This window comes from Hyla sarda, chromosome 2 (genome assembly GCF_029499605.1).
Source record: "Hyla sarda isolate aHylSar1 chromosome 2, aHylSar1.hap1, whole genome shotgun sequence".
In the NCBI taxonomy this organism is placed as follows: Eukaryota; Metazoa; Chordata; class Amphibia; order Anura; family Hylidae; genus Hyla; species Hyla sarda.
In genome coordinates this window covers 259,300,776-259,325,620 of record NC_079190.1, presented here as the reverse complement: position 1 = coordinate 259,325,620, position 24,845 = coordinate 259,300,776, and the positions used below count along the sequence as shown (strand labels likewise).

Below are 24,845 nucleotides of genomic sequence, written 5' to 3'. Positions count from 1 at the left end.
CCCCTACCTGCAGCCAATCAGTATGAGCATTGGATTTGCCAGGCTTCTGTAAAAGATGTGCGGGCTGCACCTTGCATGCATCCCTAACATACATGACAAAAGCCTGGCAAATCCAATGCAGGGTCTACGCACTACAGCCTGAGCGGGAAGCCTGTCAAAGGTCTGGCTTTTATTCCATCATGTTGAGGGTTGATGCTGTGCCTTTTTACCCAGAGTTTAGGCAAATCAAATGTCAGGCTTCTCTCATGGGCTATAGTGCTTAGAACCTGTGTAGCGGAATCCAGATATTTGATTTACCAGGCTTCTGTCATCTATATGGCAGCAGCACCCTTTGACCTCAGGTAGCAGCCTACGCATACTGTGGGCTGGCATGCAATTCATTCCAGGGCTGGTTTTTATGCCCAGTCTTGCACAGATGTTGTCACTGTGTTTATAACAGAATTTTTTTTTTTTTTTTAATAACTTTATTTTTTCTAAAGTTTTAACATTTTCCAAAACAAAGAAAAACATAAATACACATAAAGAAAACAAATGTATAGATTAATAAATAAAGAACAGGAATCACATCTTCAGGTAAATAAAAATAAAAAAGGAGGGGAAAGGAGTATGGGAAGTGCTCTTGTTGTTTCATTTATTTCTGCTCAAGCAACAAGCCAGTGGATTAGTAAGGGTCTATTCGCAGAATTTCCGCATGCGGATTCCACCTCAAATTAAAGCCAAATAGACTTCTATGGGATTTCGAACTCCCATTCACACTTTTGAATTTCTGCATGTGGATTCCGCACAGATTTTTGCACCAATTCTGCACAAAATCTGCACAAGCCAGAAACCACCCAAATGTTTGCTAAAGCGGAATTGGTGCGGATGTGCGGAAATTCTACTGTGTGAATTGGCCCTTTAACCTCCTTTTCCTCCACGTACCATCTGTGGTAGTGTACTGTGAATCATTCCACAGCACAGCGCCAGCCTGTTTAATTCAGGGCACTTTCACTTACACTCTGGGGGACATTTATCAAAAACTGTACAGAGGGAAAGTTGCCCAAAGCAACCAAATACACTGCTCAAAAAAAATTAAGGGAACACTTAAACAACACAATGTAACTCCAAGTCAATCACACTTCTGTGAAATCACATTGTCCACTCAGGAAGCAACACTGATTGACAATCAATTTCACATGCTGTTGTGCAAATGGAACAGACAACAGGTAGAAATTATAGGCAATTAGCAAGACACCCCCAATAAAGGAGTGTTTCTGCAGGTTGTTACACAGACCACTTCTCAGTTCCTTTGCTTCCTGGCTGATGTTTTTGTCACTTTTGAATGCTGGCGATGCTTTCACTCTAGTGGTAGCATGAGACAGAGTCTATAACCCATACAAGTGGCTCAGGTATGCAGCTCATCCAGGATGGCACATCAATGTGAGCTGTGGCAAGAAGGTTTGCTGTGTCTGTCAGTGCAGTGTCCAGAGTATGGAGGCGCTACCAGGAGACAAGGCAGTACACCAGGAGACGTGGAGAAGGCTGTAGGAGGGCAACAACCCAGCAGCAGAACCACTACCTCTGCCTTTGTGCAAGGAGGAGCAGGAGGAGCACTGCCAGAGCCCTGCAAAATGACCTCCAGCAGGCCACAAATGTGCATGTGTCCACTCAAATGGTCAGAAACAGATTCCATGATGGTGGTACGAGGGCCTGACATCCACAGGTGGGAGTTGTGCTTACAGCCCAACACCATGCAGGACGTTTGCCATTTGCCAGAGAACACCAAGATTGGCAAATTCGCCACTGGCGCCCTGTGCTCTTCACAGATGAAAGCAGGTTCACACTGAGCACATTTGACAGACGTGACGCCGTGGATAATGTTCTGCTGCCTGCAACATCCTCCAGCATGACTGGTTTGGTGGTGGGTCAGTAATGGTGTGAGGTGGCATTTCTTTGGGGGCCGCACAGCCCTCCGTGTGCTTGCCAGAGGTAGCCTGACTGCCATTAGGTACCAAGATGAGATCCTCAGACCCCTTGTGAGACCATATGCTGGTGCAGTTAGCCCTGGGTTCCTCCTGCCATGCCATGGACTGGCCCGCCCGTTCTCCAGATCTGAATCCTGAATCCAGACCTGAGCACAACTAGGACATCATGTCTCACTCCATCCAGACCTGGCGGATGCTTTATTCCAGGTCTGGGAGGACATCCCTCAGGAGACTATCCGCCACCTCATCAGGAGCATGCCCAGGAATTGTAGAGAGGTCATATGGGTACGTGGAGGCCACACACACTACTGAGCCTCATTTTGACTTGTTTTAAGGACATTACATGAAAGTTGGATCAGCCTGTAGTGTGGTTTTACACTTTGATTTTGAGTGTAACTCCATAGCCAGACCTCCATGGGTTGATAAATTTGATTTCCATTGATAATGTTTGTGTGATTTTGTTGTCAGCACATTCAGCTATGTAAAGACAAAAGTATTTCATACGATTAGTTCATTCATTCAGATCTAGGATGTGTTATCTTCGTGTTCCCTTTATTTTTTTGAGCAGTGTATATAGCTTCCTTCATTTTCAAAAAGGACTCTGAAAAAAAGAAGCAATCTGATTGGTCGCTATGTGCAACTGGTCAACTTTTCTTTTTGCACAGGTTTTAATAAGTCTCCCTCTATCGATTTGCATAGTAGTAAAGAGTAGAAGCTCTGCTGTGATTGGCAAAAAAACTAAGAAAATTTAAGAACCTGTGTGATTTCTACTGACAAACAGTCCTGAAAAATGTCGATGTACATGGAGGAGGAGACTCTCAGGGCTTCAAGAATAGCAGTAGGAGCACTAAAATTACCTTGTTTCTCTAAAGGATTAAACAATGCAGGTTTTATTTTTTAGTTTTGTTTTAGTTTTTTTTGTTTTAAATTAAATAAAATAAAAAATTCTTAAAGCATATCTCAAATTATATAGAAAATAAGATTATAGTGCATACAATGTACTGTGATGCAACACAGGCTAGCAAATAACAAACAATAAATGAATACAATTACCATACATAGCAAGACAGTAGAACATAAGCACAGGCATCACTACACTATACATCGTACCACATGCTACACTAACATTCTTGCACACATTACAAAACTATGTCAAACAATAAAGCATTCCAAACAGTGGCGTCGCTAGGGGGGGGGGGGCAGAGGGGGTCATGGATAAGGCTGTGCCCCCCCCCTTGTGCCCCCTAAATTTAAAATAAATAGGGATGTTCCGATACTAGTATCTGGGCCAGGGGCGGACTGACCGGCTCGGTAAAGAGCCCGCTGCAGCTGCTGGGGATATCCCTGCGCTGCTCCTGGTCTGCGTATCATTAGCAGAGACAGGCTGGGCAGGGATGAAGGTACCTGATGATGGCTCCGCCCCAAGCACAGGAGAGGACGGAGGCCGAGAGCTGACAGGCCTCCAGAACACAGAGCAGCTTCATGTGAGGTGAGGGATGTCCCGTGTCCTCCCTCTCTCCCCCCTGATCAGCAGTATATCCTGGGGCTGGGTCATGTGTATAGTAGCAGCCCCGTGGGGTCACTTTCCCTCTTTCAGTGTCCACAGGTCACATTATCAACTGCAAAACTGTGCGGTTTTACCGCGATTTTTCGTAAATTGTGTAAAACCGTGCAATTTTTGCCACGATTTTTCCATAAATTGTTCTGGTAATGAGACCTGTTGGTGACCTGTGGACACTGGAGGAGGGAAAGTGACACCTCTGGAAGGACAACATGTGAACACACTGCTAGTTTATCATTAACCCCTTAAGGGTACATTCACATGTACAGGATCAGCTGCATATTTTTGCTGCATATTTTGTGCAGCTGATTTTGCAACCCATTAGCTTCAATAGGTAGTAAAATCAGCTGCAGAAAATATACAGCAGATGCTGTACGTGTGAACCTACCCTAAGGGCTCATTCAGGGGTGGATCCACAGCGTATTTTACGATGCGGATCCCCCGACAATGGACCCTACAGTGCTGCCTCCATCTGTGCCTGCTCATAACGGCAATCCTCCACTACGAGCAGACACGCTTAGGCCGAGAGCAGCCGCGATGTGTGCGAGTATACACATCAAAGCGTGTCTGCTTGTAGTGGAGGATTGCCGTTATGAGCAGGCACAGATGGAGGCAGCATTGTAGGGTCCATTGTCGGGGGATCCGCAGTGTAAAATATGCTGGGGATCCATCCGTGTAAATGAGCCCTAAGGACACAAGGCGTATGTGTAAGCACAGTGCCTGCTCCCACTGTGTTGTATAAATCATTAGCTAAAACCCTCGGCTAATGCCAGACATCACCAATCAGGCTGATGTCCAACATTAACCCTTTAGATGCCGCTATCAAAGTTGATGGTAGTGTCCAAAAGTTTTAACGCCTTAAGGACATAGCGTTTTTCCGTTTTTGCACTTTAGTTTTTTCCTCACCTTTTAAAATCATAACCCTTTCAATTTTGAACCTAAAAATCCATATTATGGCTTATTTTTTGCACCACCAGTTCTACTTTGTAGTGACATCAGTCATTTTACCCAAAAATCTACGGCAAAAACGGAAAAAAAAAATCATTGCACAACAAGAATGTATGAAGATTTTAAATAAAAAAAAGTAAAATGTTTTAATTAAACATGTTCTGCAGTGTATGTGTGTGTGTGTATATATATATATATATATATATGTATTTATTTATGATATATATATATATATATATATATATATATATATATACACACACACGTTTTAAAATTGCCCCTCCACTTTTGTCACTGGCCCCCCATGTGCCCCCCCCTAAATATGAATGCTGGAGACGCCACTGATTACAAACAGTGATAGGGCATGGGGGTTGTGAAAGAAGGGAGTTTGGAGGGAAGATCACAGACTCAAAGCTTTATTGAGAGACAAAACACACAAGGAAGAGGGGGAAGGAAAGGGATGTTACTCATCTTCTTTCTCAACGTCCAGACTGTCCCTGATGGAATAGTTTCTGAGCAGGATGGTCTGCAGCCTGGTCGGTCATGCATGACTGAATCAAACAAATGTTATGCAATACCCTTTGGGGGGGGATACCCCCTTTGGGGAAAAAGACCGCCTCTAAAACTGAATTTTATTATTACCATTAAAATAACTCAAACAACAAATGCAAATGGTTAAAATAATCAGGAGATGCAGTGAATGTAATAATATTAATGTCCACTAGGTGGTGTTATTATTTCACTCCTAGTCAAGCTCATTTACCTTTCAATCAAACAAATGCAGAAATAACATGTTAAACAGTACAAAACAATAGATAAAGGTGAAGACATACAAAACAAGGCACTAAGAGTATGACACTTATCCAACAAGGTTTGGATTCCGTGTTTGGATTCACAGGTCATGTTTCCCAGAAAGTTCACCAATTTGTCGACTGGTTTCGGCTTCCTGATCATTTTCAGTAGCCACAAACTAGCTGGAGATGGTGGGGAAGCCATTTTTTTTGGTAAAAGGAAAACTCCTTTAAAGAGGCACTCCAAGGTCTCTTCATAAGAATACACAGTGTATTTCCCAATTTTGTACAGCATGTAATACACTGCACATACGCTACGTGTGACCCTACCCTAAATGCGAAAATAATGCAAAAATTGCCAAACGATGTAAATATTCTCTACATTTTGTTTTATATAAATTTGCTCAATAATTTAATTAATTATTATTTTTTTTAAAACAAATGCATTGTTGACTTTAATTAAAAGAAAAAAAAACTGTCTAAACATCAACTTGTTTCATTTTGAAGGTGGGCTTCTGTCCCTGCATGTGAAAATATCTCCATAACAGAGTGCAACTTTACCTGTGTCCTCACCAAATTTCTGTACCACAACCAGAGCATAAGGGTGCAAACTGTTTCTCCTTTACCCAACTCTTCTTCCACATGGGTTGAAATCCCAAATATAACCTACATGTTTACAGGTATGTGTTATGTGATTATCTATCCTGTAATATGAATAAATATACACTGCTCAAAAAAATAAAGGTAACACTAAGATAGCACATCCTAGATCTGAATGAATTAACTAATCGTATGAAATACTTTCGTCTTTACATAGATGAATGTGCTGACAACAAAATCACACAAAAATTATAAATGGAAATCAAATTTATGAACCCATAGAGGTCTGGATATGGAGTCACACTCAAAATCAAAGTGGAAAACCACACTACAGGATGATCCAACTTTAATGTAATGTCCTTAAAATAAGTCAAAATGAGATTCAGTAGTGTGTGTGGCCTCCACGTGCCCGTATGACCTCTCTACAACGTCTGGGCATGCTCCTGATGAGGTGGCAGATGGTCTGAGGAATCTCCTCCCACACCTGGACAGTCTGTGGTGCAGCGTGGCATTGGTGGATGGAGCAAGACATGATGTCCCAGATGTGCTCAATCGGATTCAGGTCCGGGGAACGGGCGGGCCAATCCATAGCATCAATCCCTTCCTCTTGTGGGAACTGCTGACACACTCCAGCCACATGAGGTCTAGCATTGTCTTGCATTAGGAGGAACCCAGGGCCAACTGCACCAGCATATGGTCTCACAAGGGGTCTGAGATTCTCATCTCGGTACCTAATGGCAGTCAGGCTACCTCTGGCAAGCACATGGAGGGCTGTGCGGCCCCCCAAAGGCAGCAGAACATTCTCCACGGCGTCTTCATTCTGTCACGTCTGTCACATGTGCTCAGTGTGAACTTGCTTTCATCTGGGAAGAGCACAGGGCACCAGTGGCAAATTTACAATCTTGGTGTTCTCTGGCAAATGCCAAATGTCCTGCATGGTGTTGGGCTGTAAGCACAAGCCCCACCTGTGGATGTTGGGCCCTCATACCACCCTCATGGAATCTTTTTCTGACCGTTTGAGTGGACACATGCACATTTGTGGCCTGCTGGAGGTCATTTTGCAGAGCCCTGGCAGTGCTTCTCCTGCTCCTCGTTGCACAAAGGCGGAGGTAGTGGTCCTGCTGCTGGGTTGTTGCCCTCCTACGGCCCCCTCCACCTCTCTTGATGTACTGGCCTGTGTCCTGGTAGCACCTTCATGCTCTGGACACTGACAGACACAGCAAACCTTCTTGCCACAGCTCGCATTGATGTGCCATCCTGGATGAACTGCACTACCTGAGCCACTTGTGTCGGTTGTAGACTCCATCTCATGCTACCACTAGAGTGAAAGCACTGCCAGCATTCAAAGTGACCGAAACATCAGCCAGGAAGCATAGGAACTGAGAAGTGGTCTGTGGTCACCACCTGCAGAACCACTCTTTTATTGGGGGTGTCTTGCTAATTGCCTATAATTTCCACCTGTTGTCTGTTCCATTTGCACAACAGCATGTGAAATTGATTGTCAATCAGTATTACTTCCTGAGTGGACAGTGTGATTTCACAGAAGTGTCATTGACTTGGAGATACATTGTGTTGTTTAAGTGTTCCCTTTATTTTTTTGAGCAGTGCATATACATTATTTATCGTTTGGCTTTGTTATGCTCTAGTTTAATGAAGTAACTGACTCCCCAATCCCCAAGTGGGTGTTAAGATGTTGAAAACACCTAAGAACACTGATTTTCTGCGGGAGAACAGGAGATCAGCAGGACATATACATACCGTACATTCATTCGTGGGAAGGTACCCAGTCTTCTTTAAAAATGATAGAAGCAACCTGATTGGTTGCTCTGCACAGGTTTTGATAAATCTCCCCATTAGTTATCTTCAGTTTCTCATTGTCTTATTGTCAACCTCCTGACTCTTCCTATCACTTCCACTACCAATTTACTTTGCAGACTTTCCTTTCCTGCTCCAAACTTCTTCCTTTTCCAGATCTTCCCTCCGATTTTGTTCTTTTTACCATTATCAACAATCTTTGCAAAATAATGTCATGTCTATCTCCTTCCCACTCTGTAAAATAGCTGTCCAGCCTAAGGCCCCTTTTACACTATAAATGCATCCGTTTTAAAAACCTGTTGTAATGTTCCCTTATGAAAACCCTCAAAATCGGTAAACGGCTGTTACAAAATCCCATTATAGTCCATGGGATTTTTACATTATCTGTTTTACCCGACATAGCCCATTATTAGTAACAGATGTTATTTTGTGACAGGAGAAAGAATAGTGCATGCAAAATACCAAAATAACGTCCGTTATTATAACTACAAAATAATGTCCTTTATTAATAACGGGCTATGACGGGTTAAAACGGATAATGTAAAAATCCCATAGACTATAATGGGATTTTGTAACAGCCGTTTAACCCCTTAACCCCTTAAGGACACATGACGTACTGGAACGTCATGTGTCCACTCCCGATCTATAACGCGGGGCCACGGCGTGGCCCCGCGTCATAGCGGTTCGGGCCCGGCCTCTAACAACGGCCGGGACCCGTGGCTAATAGCGCGCGGCATTGATCGCTGTGCCGCGCGCTATTAACCCTTTAGACGCGGCGTTCAAAGTTGAACGCCGCGTCTAAAGTGAAACCGAAAGCATGCCGGCTAGCTCAGTGAGCTGTTCGGGATAGCCGCGGTGAAATCGCGGCATCCCGAACAGCTGACAGGACAGCGGGAGGGCCCCTACCTGCCTCCTCGCTGTCCGATCGCCGAATGACAGCTCAGTGCCTGAGATCCAGGCATGAGCAGTCATGCGGCAGAATCATCGATCACTGGTTTCTTATGAGAAACCAGTGATCAATGTAAAAGATCAGTGTGTGCAGTGTGATAGGTCCCTATGGGACCTATAACACTGCAAAAAAAAAGTGCAAAAAAAAAGTGAATAAACATCATTTAACCCCTTCCCTATTAAAAGTTTGAATCACCCCCCTTTTCCCATAAAAGAAAAAACACAGTGTAAATAAAAATAAAAATAAACATAAATGGTATCGCCGCGTGCGGAAATGTCCGAATTATAAAAATATATCGTTAATTAAACCGCACGGTCAATGGCGTGCGCGCAAAAAAATTCCAAAGTCCAAAATAGTGCATTTTTGGTCACTTTTTATATCATGAAAAAATTAATAAAAAGCGATCAATAAGTCCTATCAATGCAAAAATGGTACCGTTAAAAACTTCAGATCACGGCGCAAAAAATGAGCCCTCATACCGCCCCATACACGGAAAAATAAAAAAGTTATAGGGGTCAGAAGATGACAATTTTAAACGTATAAATTTTTCTGCATGAAGTTATGATTTTTTCCAGAAGTGCGACAAATTCAAACCTGTATAAGTAGGGTATCATTTTAATCATATGGACCTACAGAATAAAGGTAAGGTGTCATTTTTACCGAAAAATGTACTACGTAGAAACGGAAGCCCCCAAAAGTTACAAAATGGCGTTTTTTTTTTCAATTTTGTCTCACAATGATTTTTTTTCCCGTTTCACCGTAGATTTTTGGGCACAATGACTGACGTCATTACAAAGTAGAATTGGTGGTGCAAAAAATAAGCCATCATATGGATTTTTAGGTGCAAAATTGAAAGAGTTATGATTTTTTAAAGGCAAGGAGCAAAAAACGAAAATGCAAAAACGGAAAAAACCCCGGTCCTTAAGGGGTTAAGGACCAGGGGTTTTTCCGTATTTGCACTTTCGTTTTTTCCTCCTTACCTTTAAAAAATCATACTGTTACTTATAATTTATTGTTCACGTTTTCTATCCCCACCCAACTGAATTATGCTCAATATATTTAAGATGTTAACACCCACTACATTATATATATTTAGTATGTAGTATATGCAGAGACTTTCTGAGCTTCACAAATCTATACGTGACTTTTTGATAGTAACAAAATAGGTACAGTTTACGTTTGAAGCCTTAATTTTGACACATTTGTTAAAATTCTATAACATGTCACAGATTGTCTGAGATTTATTGTTTATATGCAGACATGTTTTTTGTTTTGGTTATATGTCATTTTTATTAGTTCTTTGTATTTCTTGAAAATTCAATAAAAATGTATTTGAAACAAAAAATCATAACCCTTTCAATTTTGCACCTAAAAATCCATATGATGGCTTATTTTTTGCGCCACCAATTCTACTTTGTAATGACATCAGTCATTTTACTCAAAAATCTACGGCGAAACGGAAAAAAAAATCATTGTGGGACAAAATTGAAAAAAAAACTAAACATTTTGTTATTTTGGGGGCTTCTGTTTCTACGCCGTACATTTTTCGGTAAAAATGACACATTTTCTTTATTTTTTAGGTCCATACGATTAAAATGATACCCTACTTTTTTAGGTTTGATTTTGTCATACTTCTGAAAAAAATCATAACGTCATGCAGGAAAATTTATACGTTTAAAATTGTCATCTTCTGACCCCTCTAACTTTTTCATTTTACCGCGTATGGGTCGGTATGAGGGCTCTTTTTTTGCGCCGTGATTTGAAGTGTTTATTGGTACCCTTTTTGTATTGATCGGACTTGTTGATCACTTTTTATTCATTTTTTCATTAAATAAAAAGTGACCAAAAATACACTATTTTGGACTTTGGAATTTTTTTGCGTGTACGCCATTGACCGTGCGTTTTAATTAACAATATATTTTTATAATTCGGACATTTCTGCACGCGGCGATACCACATATGTTTATTTTTATTTCCACTGTTTTTTTTTTTTTAAATGGGAAAAGGGGGGTGATTCAAACTTTTAATAGGAAAGGGGTTAAATGACCCATTATTCACTTTTATTTTTATTTTTTTTTTGCAATGTTATAGCTCCCATAGGGTATAACACTGCACACACTGATCTTTTACATTGTTCAATTCTTTCTCATAAGAAACCAGTGATCGATGATTCTGCCGCTTGACTGCTCATGCCTGGATCTCAGGCACTGAGCAGTTATTCGGTGATCGGACATCAGGAGGCAAGGTAGGAGACCCTCCTCGTGTCTAACAGCTGTTTGGGATGCCGGTGTTTTGCTGCGGCGATCCCGAACAACTCCCTGAGCTAACCGGCATGGTTTCACTTTCACTTTAGACGCAGCGTTCAACTTTGAACGCCGCGTCTAAAGGGTTAATAGCGCGCGGCACCACGATTAATGCCGCGCGCTATTAGTCATGGGTCACGACCGTTGTTAGAGGCCGGGCCCGACCAGCTATGACACGGGGCCACGTCGTGGCCCCGCGTTATAGAAAGGGAAAGGACTCAGGACGTACCGGTACGTCCTTGGTCCTTAAGGGGTTAATGGCCAATTTTAAGGGTTTTCATGATGGAACATTATAACGGGTCTTTAAAATGGATGAATTTAAAGTGTGAAAGGAGTCTTAGGACCTTTCTATTAATGCAGTCCCTTATTGCTTCTTCTCCTCCTCTACACAATTCATTCTGTCCCCAAGCAGGTTGAGCATTAGGGGAATGCAAGATGGTCACCTTAGGCACAAAAATTCATTGAGGGAGGAGGCCTGGGAAATGGAAGGCCCCTTATGCATGGCATTCTAACTTAAAGCTTCAGGCGATCACATTAAGGTAACACTAATATGGCTTTTGGTATTTGATTCCTTTCTTGAAGTATCTTGGCATTTGTACATGTTATATTTAATAATATGTGATGTGTTACCTACTGATATCATGGCCTATAATATAATTTTTACCCCTGCAGTGGATCCAGACCCTCCATATTTAACTGTAACTAAAGGAAAGGATGCTATAACAATTGACAGCTCTACACAGATGCCAAACTGCATACCACCAATATTCTACACTATGATGGTGAAGTACTATGTGGAAATCCGCAGAAGAGACAACCCAGAAGAGGTAAAAACAGTACATTGAATACAAAAATGATAACATGACAATTCGCCACATTGTAATTGGATAAAAACATACCCATATTTTTGATAGCATACGACTCATCTGACTATAGGACGCACTCCAGGTTTAGTCAACAGAAAATAGAAAAACCATATAGAATAGTTCTTACACAAGTAGGATCCTTACCAGTAAAGGCCTGTGCACAATAAGCAATTCTTTACCATTATTTTTAATGGAAACGTGTTTATTCTGGTGTCATCAGAGATTAATAAAAATAAACATATGCAGTATCGTCGCATGCGTAAATGTCAGAACTATAAAAATATAACATTAATTAGACCACATGGTCAATGGCGTATAGATATAAAAATACCAAAATCCAAAATTGCATATTCTTAGTCACTTTGTATACCCTAAAAAAAAATGTTTAAAAAGCGATCAAAAAGTCCAATCAAGACAAAAATGGTACCAATAAAAACTTCAGATCACAATGCCAAAAAATGAGCCCTCATATAGCCCTGTATAGGGAAAAATAAAAAAGTTATAGGTGTCAGAAGAGGAAATTTTTAAACATACTAATTTTGGTGCAAAAAGTTATAATTTTTTCAACAGAAGTAAAACAAAATCAAACCTATATAAATTGGGTATCATTTTAATTTTATGGACCTACAGAATAAAGATAGTGTCATTTTTACCGAAAAGTGCTCTGCGTAGAATCGGAAGCCCCCAAAAGTTTCACAATGGCGTTTCTTTTTATTATTTTTTTCGCCCCACAAATATTTTATTTTTGGTTTCACCGTAGATTTTGTGGTGAAATTATTGACGTAGTTACAAAGTAAAATTGGTATTGCAAAAAACAAGCCCTCATATCGGTCTGTAGGTGAAAAAATTTAAAGCATTATAATTTTTAGAAGGTGAGAAGGAAAAAATTAAAGTGCAAAAATGAAAAAACCTGTGGTTCTTAAGGGTTTAATTATGCTCTCAATGTCTGCCCTTATACCTGAGGAAAATTCTGTGCATAATAAGCACCGCTTCTTAGTCATTTTAACCCCTTAAGGAGGCAGGGTTTTCCCATTTTTGCATTTTAATTTTTTCCTCATCACCTTCTAAAAATCATAACCCTTTCAATTTTGCACATAAAATTCCTTTTTATGGCTTATTTTTTGCGTCACCAACTACTTTGCAGTGACATTAGTCATTTTACCAAAAAATCCACTGCAAAACGGAAAAAAAATTAATTTTTTTGTAACTTTTGGTGGCTTCCGTTTCTATGCAGTAAATTTTTTTGTAAAATTGACACCTTATCTTTATTCTGTAGGTCCATACGGTTAAAATGATACCCTAGTATATAGGTTTGATTTTGTCGCACTTCTGAATAAAATCATAACTACATGCAGAAAAATGTATATGTTCAAAATTTGTACGGGCCGGTATAAGGGCTTATTTTTTGCGCTGTGTTCTGAAGTTTTTATCTGTACCATTTTTGTATTGATCGGACTTTTTGATCGCTTTTTATTAATTTTTTCATTATATAAAAAGTGACCAAAAATACACTATTTTGAACTTTGGAATTTTTTTGCACGTAGGCCATTGACCGTGCAGTTAAATTAATGATATATTTTTATAATTTGGACATTTCCACATGCGGCGATACCACATATCTTTATTTTTATTTACACAGTTTTTTTTTTATGGGAAAAGGGGGGTGATTCAAACTTTTATTAAGGAAGGGGTTAAATTACCTTTATTAACTTTTTTTTCCACTTTTTTTACAGTGTTATAGTTCCCATAGGGTGCTAGAACACTGCACACACTGATCTTGTAAACTGATCCCTGCAAAGCTATAGTTTTGCATGTATCAGTGTAATAGGTGATCGATTGCTCAAGCCTGTATCTCAGGCTTGGAGCAATCAATTGCCGATCAGACGCGACGGAGCAAGGTAAGGGGACCTCTACTCGCATGCTTGCTGATCGAGACCTCGCAATTTTATCACGATAGTCCCGATTAGCCCGACTGAGCTGCTGGGAAGCTGGCGATCAAAGTTGAAAGTTAATTAAAGGGAATCCTAAAATCATGACCTGTTGGGGGTTACTTGAGGAGAGAAACACTGCCTTAGGTTTATTTATTTTTTCTTATTTTAGTAGGGCTATGACTTAGAAGAATTCCTACCTATATTTTAATCATTTAGAACAACAGTGCTATGGGTAAAAGCAAGGTGCAATTTCACTTCTTCCATCAGGAATTGCTCTTCTACAGCAAAACTGACAGCACCATAGGCAAGTTGCATTAGCAAATCACACAAATGTCAGCTCATTGCTTTGCAATAACAGTGCTTTAAATTATCCTGTGAAACAGTCACGTAGTCTCAAAAGAACCTTTTACGGTGGCATTCTTTTCTGATCCCACATTTTCCCTTCCCATCCTGAAATCACTGGCAAATCAGGAGTTTTATATGCATGTGTGCTTTAAATATTGAATGGGTTTTATACTTTAGATAACTCCTTTTCGTATGCTCTTTTTTCTAGGTTGTATATGAAGGAGAACAGAGTAAATTTCCAGTCACAGTACAAACTCCTGGATACAAAGGGGAATATTGTGTTGCTGCCAAAACGATATATATAAGTAATCCCACCAAAGAGAGCAAATTCTCCCATCCAATTTGCCTCGATTTTACTGAAAAAGGTAAAAAAAAAAAAAAAAATACGCTTAAAGTATCTAATGAATATCATCTGAAATTTATAAACAGGCATTTTGGTGGTTTTAAAGGAGTATTTCGACGAAAATGCAATTTTATTTCCGACAGGAGACTCATAATATAATGCAATACTTTCTCTTTACTGACTCCCAGCAGCAAGACAGTTAATGTGTAATGAAAGAAAAAACTTAGTGACAACCAAACATGAATGAATATGAGTAGCCAATCACAACATTGGATAGGTCATGAAAGGTCTGTGACAGGTAAACTATTCCTTCTTATTCGCTGCTCCCCGCAGGATAAAGATACTTATATTACTCTTATTCATTATACCTATACAGTACCTTATTGTTGCATATATATATTTTCGCATTATTCTCATTCTCCGTTTATCATATATATTATATTTTTTCATATTCATCAGTCCTTATTCAGTTATATTTAGCAACTATATCATTTCATCCTTTCCCCTTATTCCTGGGCCATTACCTTTTATCCCATTACCTTATTATCCCCCTTCTATACGCTAGGTCCGTACTCTCTTTCTCACCGGCGCCATTACCCGCGTATCTCCGCTCACTCCCGTACTCTCGCTTTTCGCGAGACTTGACTTATCCTCACTGCCCGTGCATACGCGCCCTTCTTACCTCAGCGCTGCAGTCCGCAACTCTCCTCATAGGTGTCGGCAGCTCTTCTTCTGCTTCATTCCACAATTCCTGTGAAAATAAATTAATTATATTGTTACCTATTTACCCTATCACCTTCTAATACATTCCGTTATTACTATATTCAATTCTAGAGATATTATACTATCATAATTAATCTATTCCCTATATTTCTATACCCCATATATTTCTATACCAACACTAATAAAGGAACCTAGTAAGATTTCTTCTCAAGAGATTAACCCTTCAGGTTCTCCAGAATATGACATTTTAGACACTGACCAAATACAATCTGTAGTGGACAAATCAGTATCAAAGTCTGTACAACATGCTCTTAAGTCGGCCATGTCCACTTTAAATGAGTCCTTTTCTAAATCCATTTCCATGGCTATTTCCCAAAACCAACCCACTCATACTCAGCCATCTACCCCCTATGACCAATTTTGGTCAGCAGCAGAGTCTACAGCTCAACTGGCTAAAGGACATAGAACCGGTAAATGCACTAAGAAACAGCGGTTATTTACTGATTTACTAAGAGTGGAGTGTAGGTTTTGTTGTGTTTTTTGCTGTTCCAACCCTTTTTTTTCCATGGTATTTACTAATTTACTTTTATTTCGGAAACTTTATACATGCTTTATAGTGTAGGGTTTTCTTGCCAGAAAATTCACATGGTTTTCAGAGTAGTTTTCAGAAAAGACAAGTGATTTTGGATGAAATGTAGGGAACAAGCCCCGTTTTTCAACAGCCATGCCCATTTTGTAGGGTTTTATTTTCATTCTGAGTGATTCAGATTCTGTCAGGTTTTTTCTGTCGCACATTCTGCCAAATGGTCCGTGCAACACAATTTAGGTGCAAAACCTTCAAAAAGAGTAGGAATCCTGTTAGTAAATGAGGGCCACTATGCTACTATGTTACAATCAAGAATCTTTTTGTCGGGTTGTGTGCCTAAATTCTGTGTAAATTCTGAATGCATGACACTCAGAGTGGGGAAAAAATCATGTGAATTTTCTGGGAAGAAAATCCTACACTTTAAAGCATGTATAAAGTTTCCGAAAGCAGAGTAAATTAGTAAATACCATGGAAAAAAAAGGTCAGAACAGCAAGAAACACAACAAAAGCTACACTCCACTTTTAGTAAATCAGGGCCATTGTGTGTTCATATTCCCTAGGAGGGAAGTGTATTTACCCCTTCCCGCTACATGACGTATGCATACGTCATGAGCGGGCTCCTGTCATATTGCGTCGGTCCTGGCGACCATCAACGGCCGGGACCCGCGGCTAATACCGGACATAACCGATCACGTTGATGCCCAGTATTAACCCTTCAGACGCGGCGATCAAAGTTGATCGCCGTGTCTAAAGTGAAAGTAAACTTTGCCAGTTAACTCAGTGGAGCTGTTCGGGACCGCCGCAATGAAATTGCGGTGTCCCGAACAGCTTGCTGGACAGCTGGAGGGTCCCTACCTGCCTCCTCGCTGTCCGATCGCCGAATGACTGCTCCGTGCCTTGAGATCCAGGCAGGAGCAGTCGAGCAGAGATAACACTGATCAGTGCCCAGCTATTGCCTGGCAGTGATCTGTGTAGAAGATCAGTGTGTGCAGTGTTATAGCCCCTTATGGGAGCTATAACACTGCAAAAAAAATGTGAAAATAAAGTTTTAATAAAGATCATTTAACCCCTTCCATAATAAAAGTCAGAATCACCCCCCTTTTCCTAATAAAAAAAAACTGTGTAAATAAAAATAAACATATATGGTATCGCCGCATGCGGAAATGTCCGAACTATAAAAATATAATGTTAATTAAACTGCACAGTCTATGGCGTGCACATAAAACAGATTCTGTCGCCGGAGGTGTATACCCCCCTTGTTGATCTCTCTCCCCCCTTTGCCTTTATGTTTTTGAGTATTTTGCATTAAAGAAGTTTCTTGCTGAAGAAGACCGGTGAGTGCCGATTGATTTTTCGAACTCTTTATACATTTAATTTACAAATCTGTTTAACTTTCTGGCAAAAGTTCATTAAAAAAAAAAATAAATAAATAAAGGAGTGCCCCTTTAACTTTACAGCCCCTTTAGCATAGTCAAATACAAAAAAATTCTGGAATACCCCTTTAAATTACTTACATAACAAATATATTTAGTAAAAACATACTTTTAATATCTACAATAAAGAAATGGGGGAGGTTTTAATGTAAACTGTAATCATGGTTCTGCTGACTTAAAACCCTAAATATTTCAACATTACATTACTACACAGAGACTGAATTCTCACTGGGTAGTCACGATTCAGTAGAATCACACTATCCATCAAGCATACATTACACAAATATCATGCAGCCTTTTCTAACAGGACCCCCAAAGATCTTTTCTCTCCAAAGATCCCCACTGCTTTGTCTGCTACAGGCAAACGTTCATAACATATGAATGTTTGTCTCCAGAAACCACAACTTAGAATCTATAAATTCTAATGCAAATAAATAAATGACGTTTTAAATCAAGAACACTCCTGCCAACTCAGTATGGCAAACACCAAAACCAAAGATATAACAAACAAAGCACAAATCTGTATTTTATCCATATATACCACCACAGTCCTGTATGCCCCCAGTGCACTTTTACATGACCAATCTTATCTGTGTTCAGTTCTGGAGACCTTGCATGTAAAGAGTTATACTATAGAATATTTCCAAAAACTGCTAAAAAATGGTTAAGCATAAAATTTACCAGGGAAGACTAGGCACCCATTCACACTAGAGAATATCAACCCAGAGAAATTCTGGGTGGACATACTGTGTACAGTTGACAATAGACCATTTGGACATGCGCCATCTCCATTAACCACAATACATTTCCGACCAGATTCCAATGAAAGAATTGGACATTATCGTTTTCTCTGCGGACTCCGGAATTTTAATTCTTGTGGCAGAGAAATTCTGCAGTGCGCAGCAGAATCTCACTGAAATCAATGAGAGGCTGCTGCATTGGAATTTGTGAGCGGAATTTCTCCGCTTAGACATTCTCTAGTGTGCATGGACCTAGGGCTATGTTCATACTACATAATGTCCACATGGAAAATCTCTGTGCGGACATTCCGAAAACTACGGGCAACGGCATTACATGCCGCCGCTTAGACCGCATTGGAGTGCCCCGTCTCATAGATGGCCAATTGGCTATGCATGAATTCTCCGGAATGCTCCGGAATGTCCGTGCAGAATTCCAATGCGGAATTACACACGGAAATTCCGAGATGTGAACATGGCCTTAGGATATGCCAAATAAATCAACGGGAGGCTGCTGCAAGCAGATTTTGCATGGAATTTCTTTGTGGATTTTCTGTGAGAAGTCACTGTAGTGTGAAATACAAAGCTACAGAGCTTAATGTGTATAGTTTAGATCTAGACCTGTATAGTATTAAATCTGAGCCTGGTGCAAACTACATGGTTTTCCTTATGCATAATTTGTATAGCAGGTACTGGAGAGTTTTGCAAATGTATTTTTGTGCATTTCACTCAATTTATTGCATACACTGATGTCTTGCATTGTGTAAAGGGTTAACATTTCTTGAATATACTGTACACAGTTGAACAGTGCATAGGTCACATGGTCACATTACTCCTAGCAAATGACTGGAGGAGAAGTCCCTAGTCCAACCTCTCTTTCCCAGGAGAAAGAAAGGACCTAAACCTGTCTAGTCCTGGCTTTTGCACACCTCTTAGCCCTGCCCTTGCTGTGTATCCACTCCATTCCCGTGCTCCCACTCTGATACCCCGTTTTGCCTCCGGTCAGTGCTCTGGTCTTATTTCAGCAGGGGATGTCACATGGCCGCCACAGTTAATCCTTGGAAGTCACACTCTGTACTTCTGGCATCAACGCTCAGTGACAGAAGCTGGCTGCAGTGGTCACATCTGCTGCTGAAGTAACATCAAGAGCAAGAGATCAGCATGGAAAACCGTATGGCATTTTTATGCATTTAGGGCCTTTATTTATTGCAAAGATGGCTAAGCCCTTAAAGGGGTTCTCCACGCTCTGCCTTCCGGAGCTCCGCTCTCAGCGTCCGGAAGTTTATTACTCCGAATGCTGTGTGCGGGCTTCCATGTTCGAGACCGCCCACTCGTGACGTCACGCTTGCCCCCTCGTGACGTCACGAGGGGGCGGCCTCGAACACGGAAGCCCACACACAGCGTTTGGAGTAATAAACTTCCGGACGCTGCGAGTGGAGCTCCGGAAGGCAGGGCAGTGGGAACCCCTTTAACTCCTTAAGGACACATGCCGTAAATGTACGGCGCTGCATAGCAATACTTTGCGCACAGCACTGTACATTTACAGCACACATTTACGGCGCGGCTGTGACGCGAGACAAGGAGCCGCAGACCCGCCGATAATGACAGACATCAGCGATCGCACTGATGTCTGCCATTAACCCCTCAGATGCTATAATCAAAACAGATCACAGCATCTGTGGCAGTGCGGCACTTAAAATGGCTAATATGATAACCCGCGGCACTGCCGAGGGCATCAGATCATCCAAGATGGCGGACGGAGGTCCCCTCACCTGCCTCCATTAGGGGATCCCAGTGATCAGACATCTTATTCCCTTTCCTTTGGATAGAGGATAAGATATCTAGGGGGCAGAGTACCCCTTTAACCACTTAAGGACTCAGCCCAATTTGGCCTTAAAGACCAGGCCAATTTTAGTTTTCACTTTCGTTTTCTCCTCCTACCCATTTTTCCTCCTTTCATCACAATGGTCCCGATCAGCTCGGCTGAGCTGCCGGGATTTTTTTACTTTCATTTTAGACACCTCAATCAACTTTTACAGCGAAACACATTTACACAACTCTCCAGTTCCTAATATACTGAATAGACATTAAACAAACAACTCTTTTAGTAGGTGGTAGATGGCACAGCTGTACTGGACACTACATATTCTCATTATTAGGTCTAGTAACTTCAGTAATTTCTAGTAATTCTAGTAATTTCAGGATTACTTTATAATGTAGATAATAAAATGGAAAAATTTGAAAAGAAATCACCCAAGATTATTCATATAACTTTAATTTAAACAATAGGTCATTACAGCCTATTCTATTCTCTCTCCATGGTGTTCAGTAGTCTGTTTTAAATTATGTTAAATTTTACATCTTTTCTTTCTAGATGGACACTTGCACATGGCGTATCTTGCTGCACCACCAATCTGCATTATTGTCTTTATATACCTTATAATTTGGCATAAAGTAACAGTTAAAGCAAAGAAACCCAAAGCATTGGTAAGTACTACAAGAATCCTCATTACCAGTAGATACAAAGTATCTACTTAGAAGAAAGTAGGTGCATTAATTGTTTTACAGACTATACAGGAATATATAGTACATGTATAAAGAGAACCTATGGTCACAGCTGGTGTAACTTCCAGATAGCTTAGTTGGGGGGCACACGTTTTTATAGCACCCCCCCCCCCCCCCTTGTTTCTAAGTTATAGTGCCTTGCCTTGCTGCCACTCTGACGATTGTTGACCAAGTAAAAGATTAGAGGGGCGTGACATCACTTTCTGGTGTGCTGTACTTATTATGACTGGTGACAAAGTAACACATACATATTTAATGTACAGAAGGTGTATTCAACATTGGCAGCACTGTTTGTCGGTGTTATGCTGACAGGCATAATATTTGGCAATAACAAGGTATTGTGATAAACAAAAGTATACAAGAAAAAATATTTTTAATGTTTTCAATTGTTGACCCACTTAGTAAAATAAACAAGTCATTTATACAGCATAATCAATGCTATAAAAAGGAAACCCAAAATACTAGGAAATGTTGTTTTTTTAATTTCCCCCATCCAAAAAAGTATGCATTTAAAGAAAGATCAATATATACCTCAAAAAGGTTCCCTTAAAATACTAGGACTCACATGGATACATGATAGAAATTAAAAGTAAAAACTAATTAAAAAAAAAAAAACTGTTGGGAAAGCTGTTTGAATGAATTGAGGCTGCACAATGTTAAACCATTGCTTGAGTGTTAGGCAATGTTCACACGCCAGAAGATCTGCATGGAAATTCTGCTTGTCTTTATAGCTTATTAATTTTAATGGGATTCTGTTGTCCCATTCACACAGCAGAATTTCCGCATCGATCTTTCCGCTGCGGAAATTCTGCATTCCGCATAAAGAAAGGTCTTGTGAATGGGGCTTTTTTTTTCTTTGCAATATGTGGAATTGCTGTCAATTGATTTGATGAAAATTTTTTACAAATGCAATAAAAGAAAAGCCCAGTTTTCTGTACACAGGGAATTCATGTGGAATCTCCACATGAATTTTGCAGAAATTCCACATATATGCAGAAAGATACAGAATTATCATCATTTGACCGGAATTCTGCATCTTTATGACAGTCTTCATAAATGGTTGTGTTACATGACTGCATCCCCAGGAGCAGTTATGCCCTTTATCTGTAGTACAATAGGTTGTGTCCCCCCCCCCCCCCCCCCCCCACCTGCTTTAAAAAAAATTCCAGACAACCTTTTAAGTTACCAAATCACAAGTCAGCAGATTTCCCCACAATCTATAACTTTGCTGTTCCCTATACGGTGAAACATTTAAATGGACAAAAACACCAATGGGGATATCATCTATGTAGTATATAAATATGTTGAATGTGGGACAAAACTGGAGTAATTGGACTTGATTTAAAGGGTTACTCCGCTAACAACGTCCGGAACATTGAGTTCCTAATACTGTGTGCGGGCTTCCGTGTTCATGCCCGCCCCCCTCATGACTTCACGCCCCGTCCTGTGACATCACATCCCGCCCCCTCAATGCAAGTCTATGGGGGGCATGATGGCCGTCACGCCCCCTTCCCATAGATTTTCATTGAGGGGGCAGGCCGTGACGTCACGAGGGGGCGGGCGTGCACACGGAAGCCCGCACACAGCGTTAGGAACTTAATGTTCTGGACGCTGGGGAGCGGAGTAACCCTTTAAACTTGAAACCCCTAACCACTAAACCCCCATAATAATGTATATGGGAGCACTGTGACTAATATGATACCCCTTTAAGTATTACACAAATAGAACTGCTTAATATGTCTTACAAACGCTATAAAATACATCATAGCGTGATGGCTAGATCTATGATGAAAACTTTAACATAGAGCTTGAGTATTTACCGGGTTTTTCTTTCTAGCTTTTAATAAATTATACTTTTTTCTTTCAAGGATTTTCCAAAAAACAAATATTGCCAGAAGGATTCCTGTTTTCCAGATATGTACTCAGAAATCTATCATTCACTTACCATTTATAACATAACAGAACAAGACTCTTCAGCCAAGCATCTGCCACCTAATAAATATGATGATGGTGTCAATATTTACCCAGTGAGTGGCCAAGGATACATGGAGCGACGCACTATGCAAACATCAGGTTCTCACAGTCAGGGATACTTTTCTTCGAAAGGCTTAGCATGCAACTCCAGCAGTGATCAATCTGCAACTAGCTGTACCAGCCCAAATACATCAGGATCGGTTACAGACATGTTATTCCAAGCAAAAAATGACCAAACCAACAACTGTCCTAAAGAGATTAATATTAGTGTCCTAGAAGATGGTAAAATGCTTTCCTCTACCTCTAAGTCTGTAAGAAACTCATTAGACAGCCTTTCCCCAATGGAGCCTAATTCCTTAGTAAACGTGCCTTTAAATACATTGTGTATAGGGGGCATTATTGATATGGACAATTGTATGGACAACTCAGACGGAGAATCAAGTAACCACTGCTTCACAGATTCGGAAGATGGATTGGATTCCTTAAGTACAGACTTTAAAACTTCGGAATATCCATCACAGTATAAAATACCACATAAAGACTGCTGTTCAGACTATACACAGAGGACTTACATGTCAAGAAGATGAAAATGAAGGAATAATATTTATATGTATGGCAGAAACAGACAAATGGATCCCATAATTTGAACCGTGATGGATAAATTGTACATGAGTGTGTGTGTGTGTAAATGGTTTGTCTGATCATATTGTATAACACAAACAATGAAAGAGAACTATTGTGGCCTATAAAGAGATTTTTTTATATTGTTCAAATGCTTTAAAAATTAGTTAAAACATTAGTGTTGTTTACAAAAACTTTTGACACTTTATTGATAAAAGCCAGCTGAAGTGATCGTTGGTAAAAGTCGGCTGAAGTGTAGGATTAAAGGGGTACTCCCGTGGAAAACTTTTTTTTTTTTTTTAAATCAGCTGGTGCCAGAAAGTTAAACAGTTTTGTAAATCACTTCTATTAAAAAATCTTAATCCTTTCAGTACTTTTTAGGGGCTGTATACTAAAGAGAAATCCAAATTTCCTCTGATGTCATGACCACAGTGCTCTCTGCTGACCTCTGCTGTCCATTTTAGGAACTGTCCAGAGCAGCATATGTTTGCTATGGGGATTTTCTCCTGCTCTGGACAATTCCTAAAATGGTCAGCAGAGAGCACTGTGGTCATGACATCAGAGGAAATGCATTTCTTTTTTGGATTTCTCTTTAGTATACAGCCCCTAAAAAGTAGTGGAAGGATTAAGATTTTTTTAATAGAAGTGATTTACAAATCTGTTTAACTTTCTGGCACCAGTTGATTTAAAAATAAAAGTTTTCCACGTGAGTGTCCCTTTAAGCTCTTCACTCCGCCGCCAGCCACCCTATCCCACTCTTTCACTCCAAAGACTAATACAGTAAAAGAGTTGGAATTGATTGACAGCTGGGGGGTGGCTATTACTCAGACCGCAGCAGGTCTTCGGAATTAGACGTTTTAGAAATTACATAAACACTTTAAGTTTGTAAATAATTTGTAAATGACAACATCCTGTCTTTTGTGTTTATAGTTCCTATATAGACCTATGTGTCTCCATGGTAACAGTCTATAAATAAGTTATGTAGTTTCATTATACAGTCATAGTGACATGCATGTCCCCTACCAAATAACTTAGTGATAATTAGGAAATATCAGCTGGAGTAAAATTGTAGGATCAGACTATATAGGGTTGTTTATAGTCCGTTACCATAGAGACATATAGGTCTGCATAGGATCTGTACACACAAAACACTAGGACGTATTTAATGAAGACTATTTCCACATTTTTATTGTTTAAATTTTTGATGCACTGGAGTGATACAAAAATGGCTGTGAAGGTTACGTTCATTTGAACAGCAATTCTTAACTTAGGGAAATTATTATACATATTATTTCTAAGCAATATTTATTATTTACCAATATTTAATAGAGTTTACCTAGATAAACCTGTCATATCAATGCTAAGGTAATTTTACCGGGAATGTACAGGGTGTCCCTAATGTCTAAACACGTAAAGTGGACCTACCAAACAGCAAGCACCATTATTATGGTCTGGTTTGTGGAAAGCTCATGTGTTGAAGACATTTGGGGATGATCTTTTAGTTAGTGAGACATACCACCCTATGTTGAGAGACCAGTTACTACCAAAAATCAAAAGACTAAGTGAAGGACTCCCTGAGTGGACCAGGGTGCCTCCAGATGTTGCAAAACTACTGCTCCCAGCATTCCCTGGTTGGGAAACACTGGCATACACACACATAACAGGGACTACAACTCCCAGCATGTGTCATTCACACATAGAAAATATCCCCAGTATGATATTTATTCCCCTGCAGTCTATACATCCCCATCCCGTGTAATATGTCTCCTCACACACAGAAATCATCCCCA

The 24,845-nt window shown here is 40.2% G+C and overlaps 1 protein-coding gene across 4 annotated transcripts in view; it reads left to right on the top strand.

The window, feature by feature from the left end:
- The window catches only part of IFNLR1 (interferon lambda receptor 1), a 62,092-nt gene extending 38,745 nt beyond the window's left edge, over nt 1-23,347 (top strand). For all 4 annotated transcript variants that reach the window (XM_056557036.1, XM_056557035.1, XM_056557037.1 and 1 more), the window contains 5 exons: nt 5,772-5,944; nt 11,604-11,758; nt 14,282-14,438; nt 20,270-20,382; nt 22,329-23,347. In XM_056557036.1, coding sequence (XP_056413011.1) covers nt 5,772-5,944; nt 11,604-11,758; nt 14,282-14,438; nt 20,270-20,382; nt 22,329-23,021 — 1,291 coding nt within the window. In that variant the 3' untranslated portion in view covers nt 23,022-23,347. The remainder of the gene's footprint in view (nt 1-5,771; nt 5,945-11,603; nt 11,759-14,281; nt 14,439-20,269; nt 20,383-22,328) is intronic.
- Nucleotides 23,348-24,845: the final 1,498 nt, after the last annotated feature.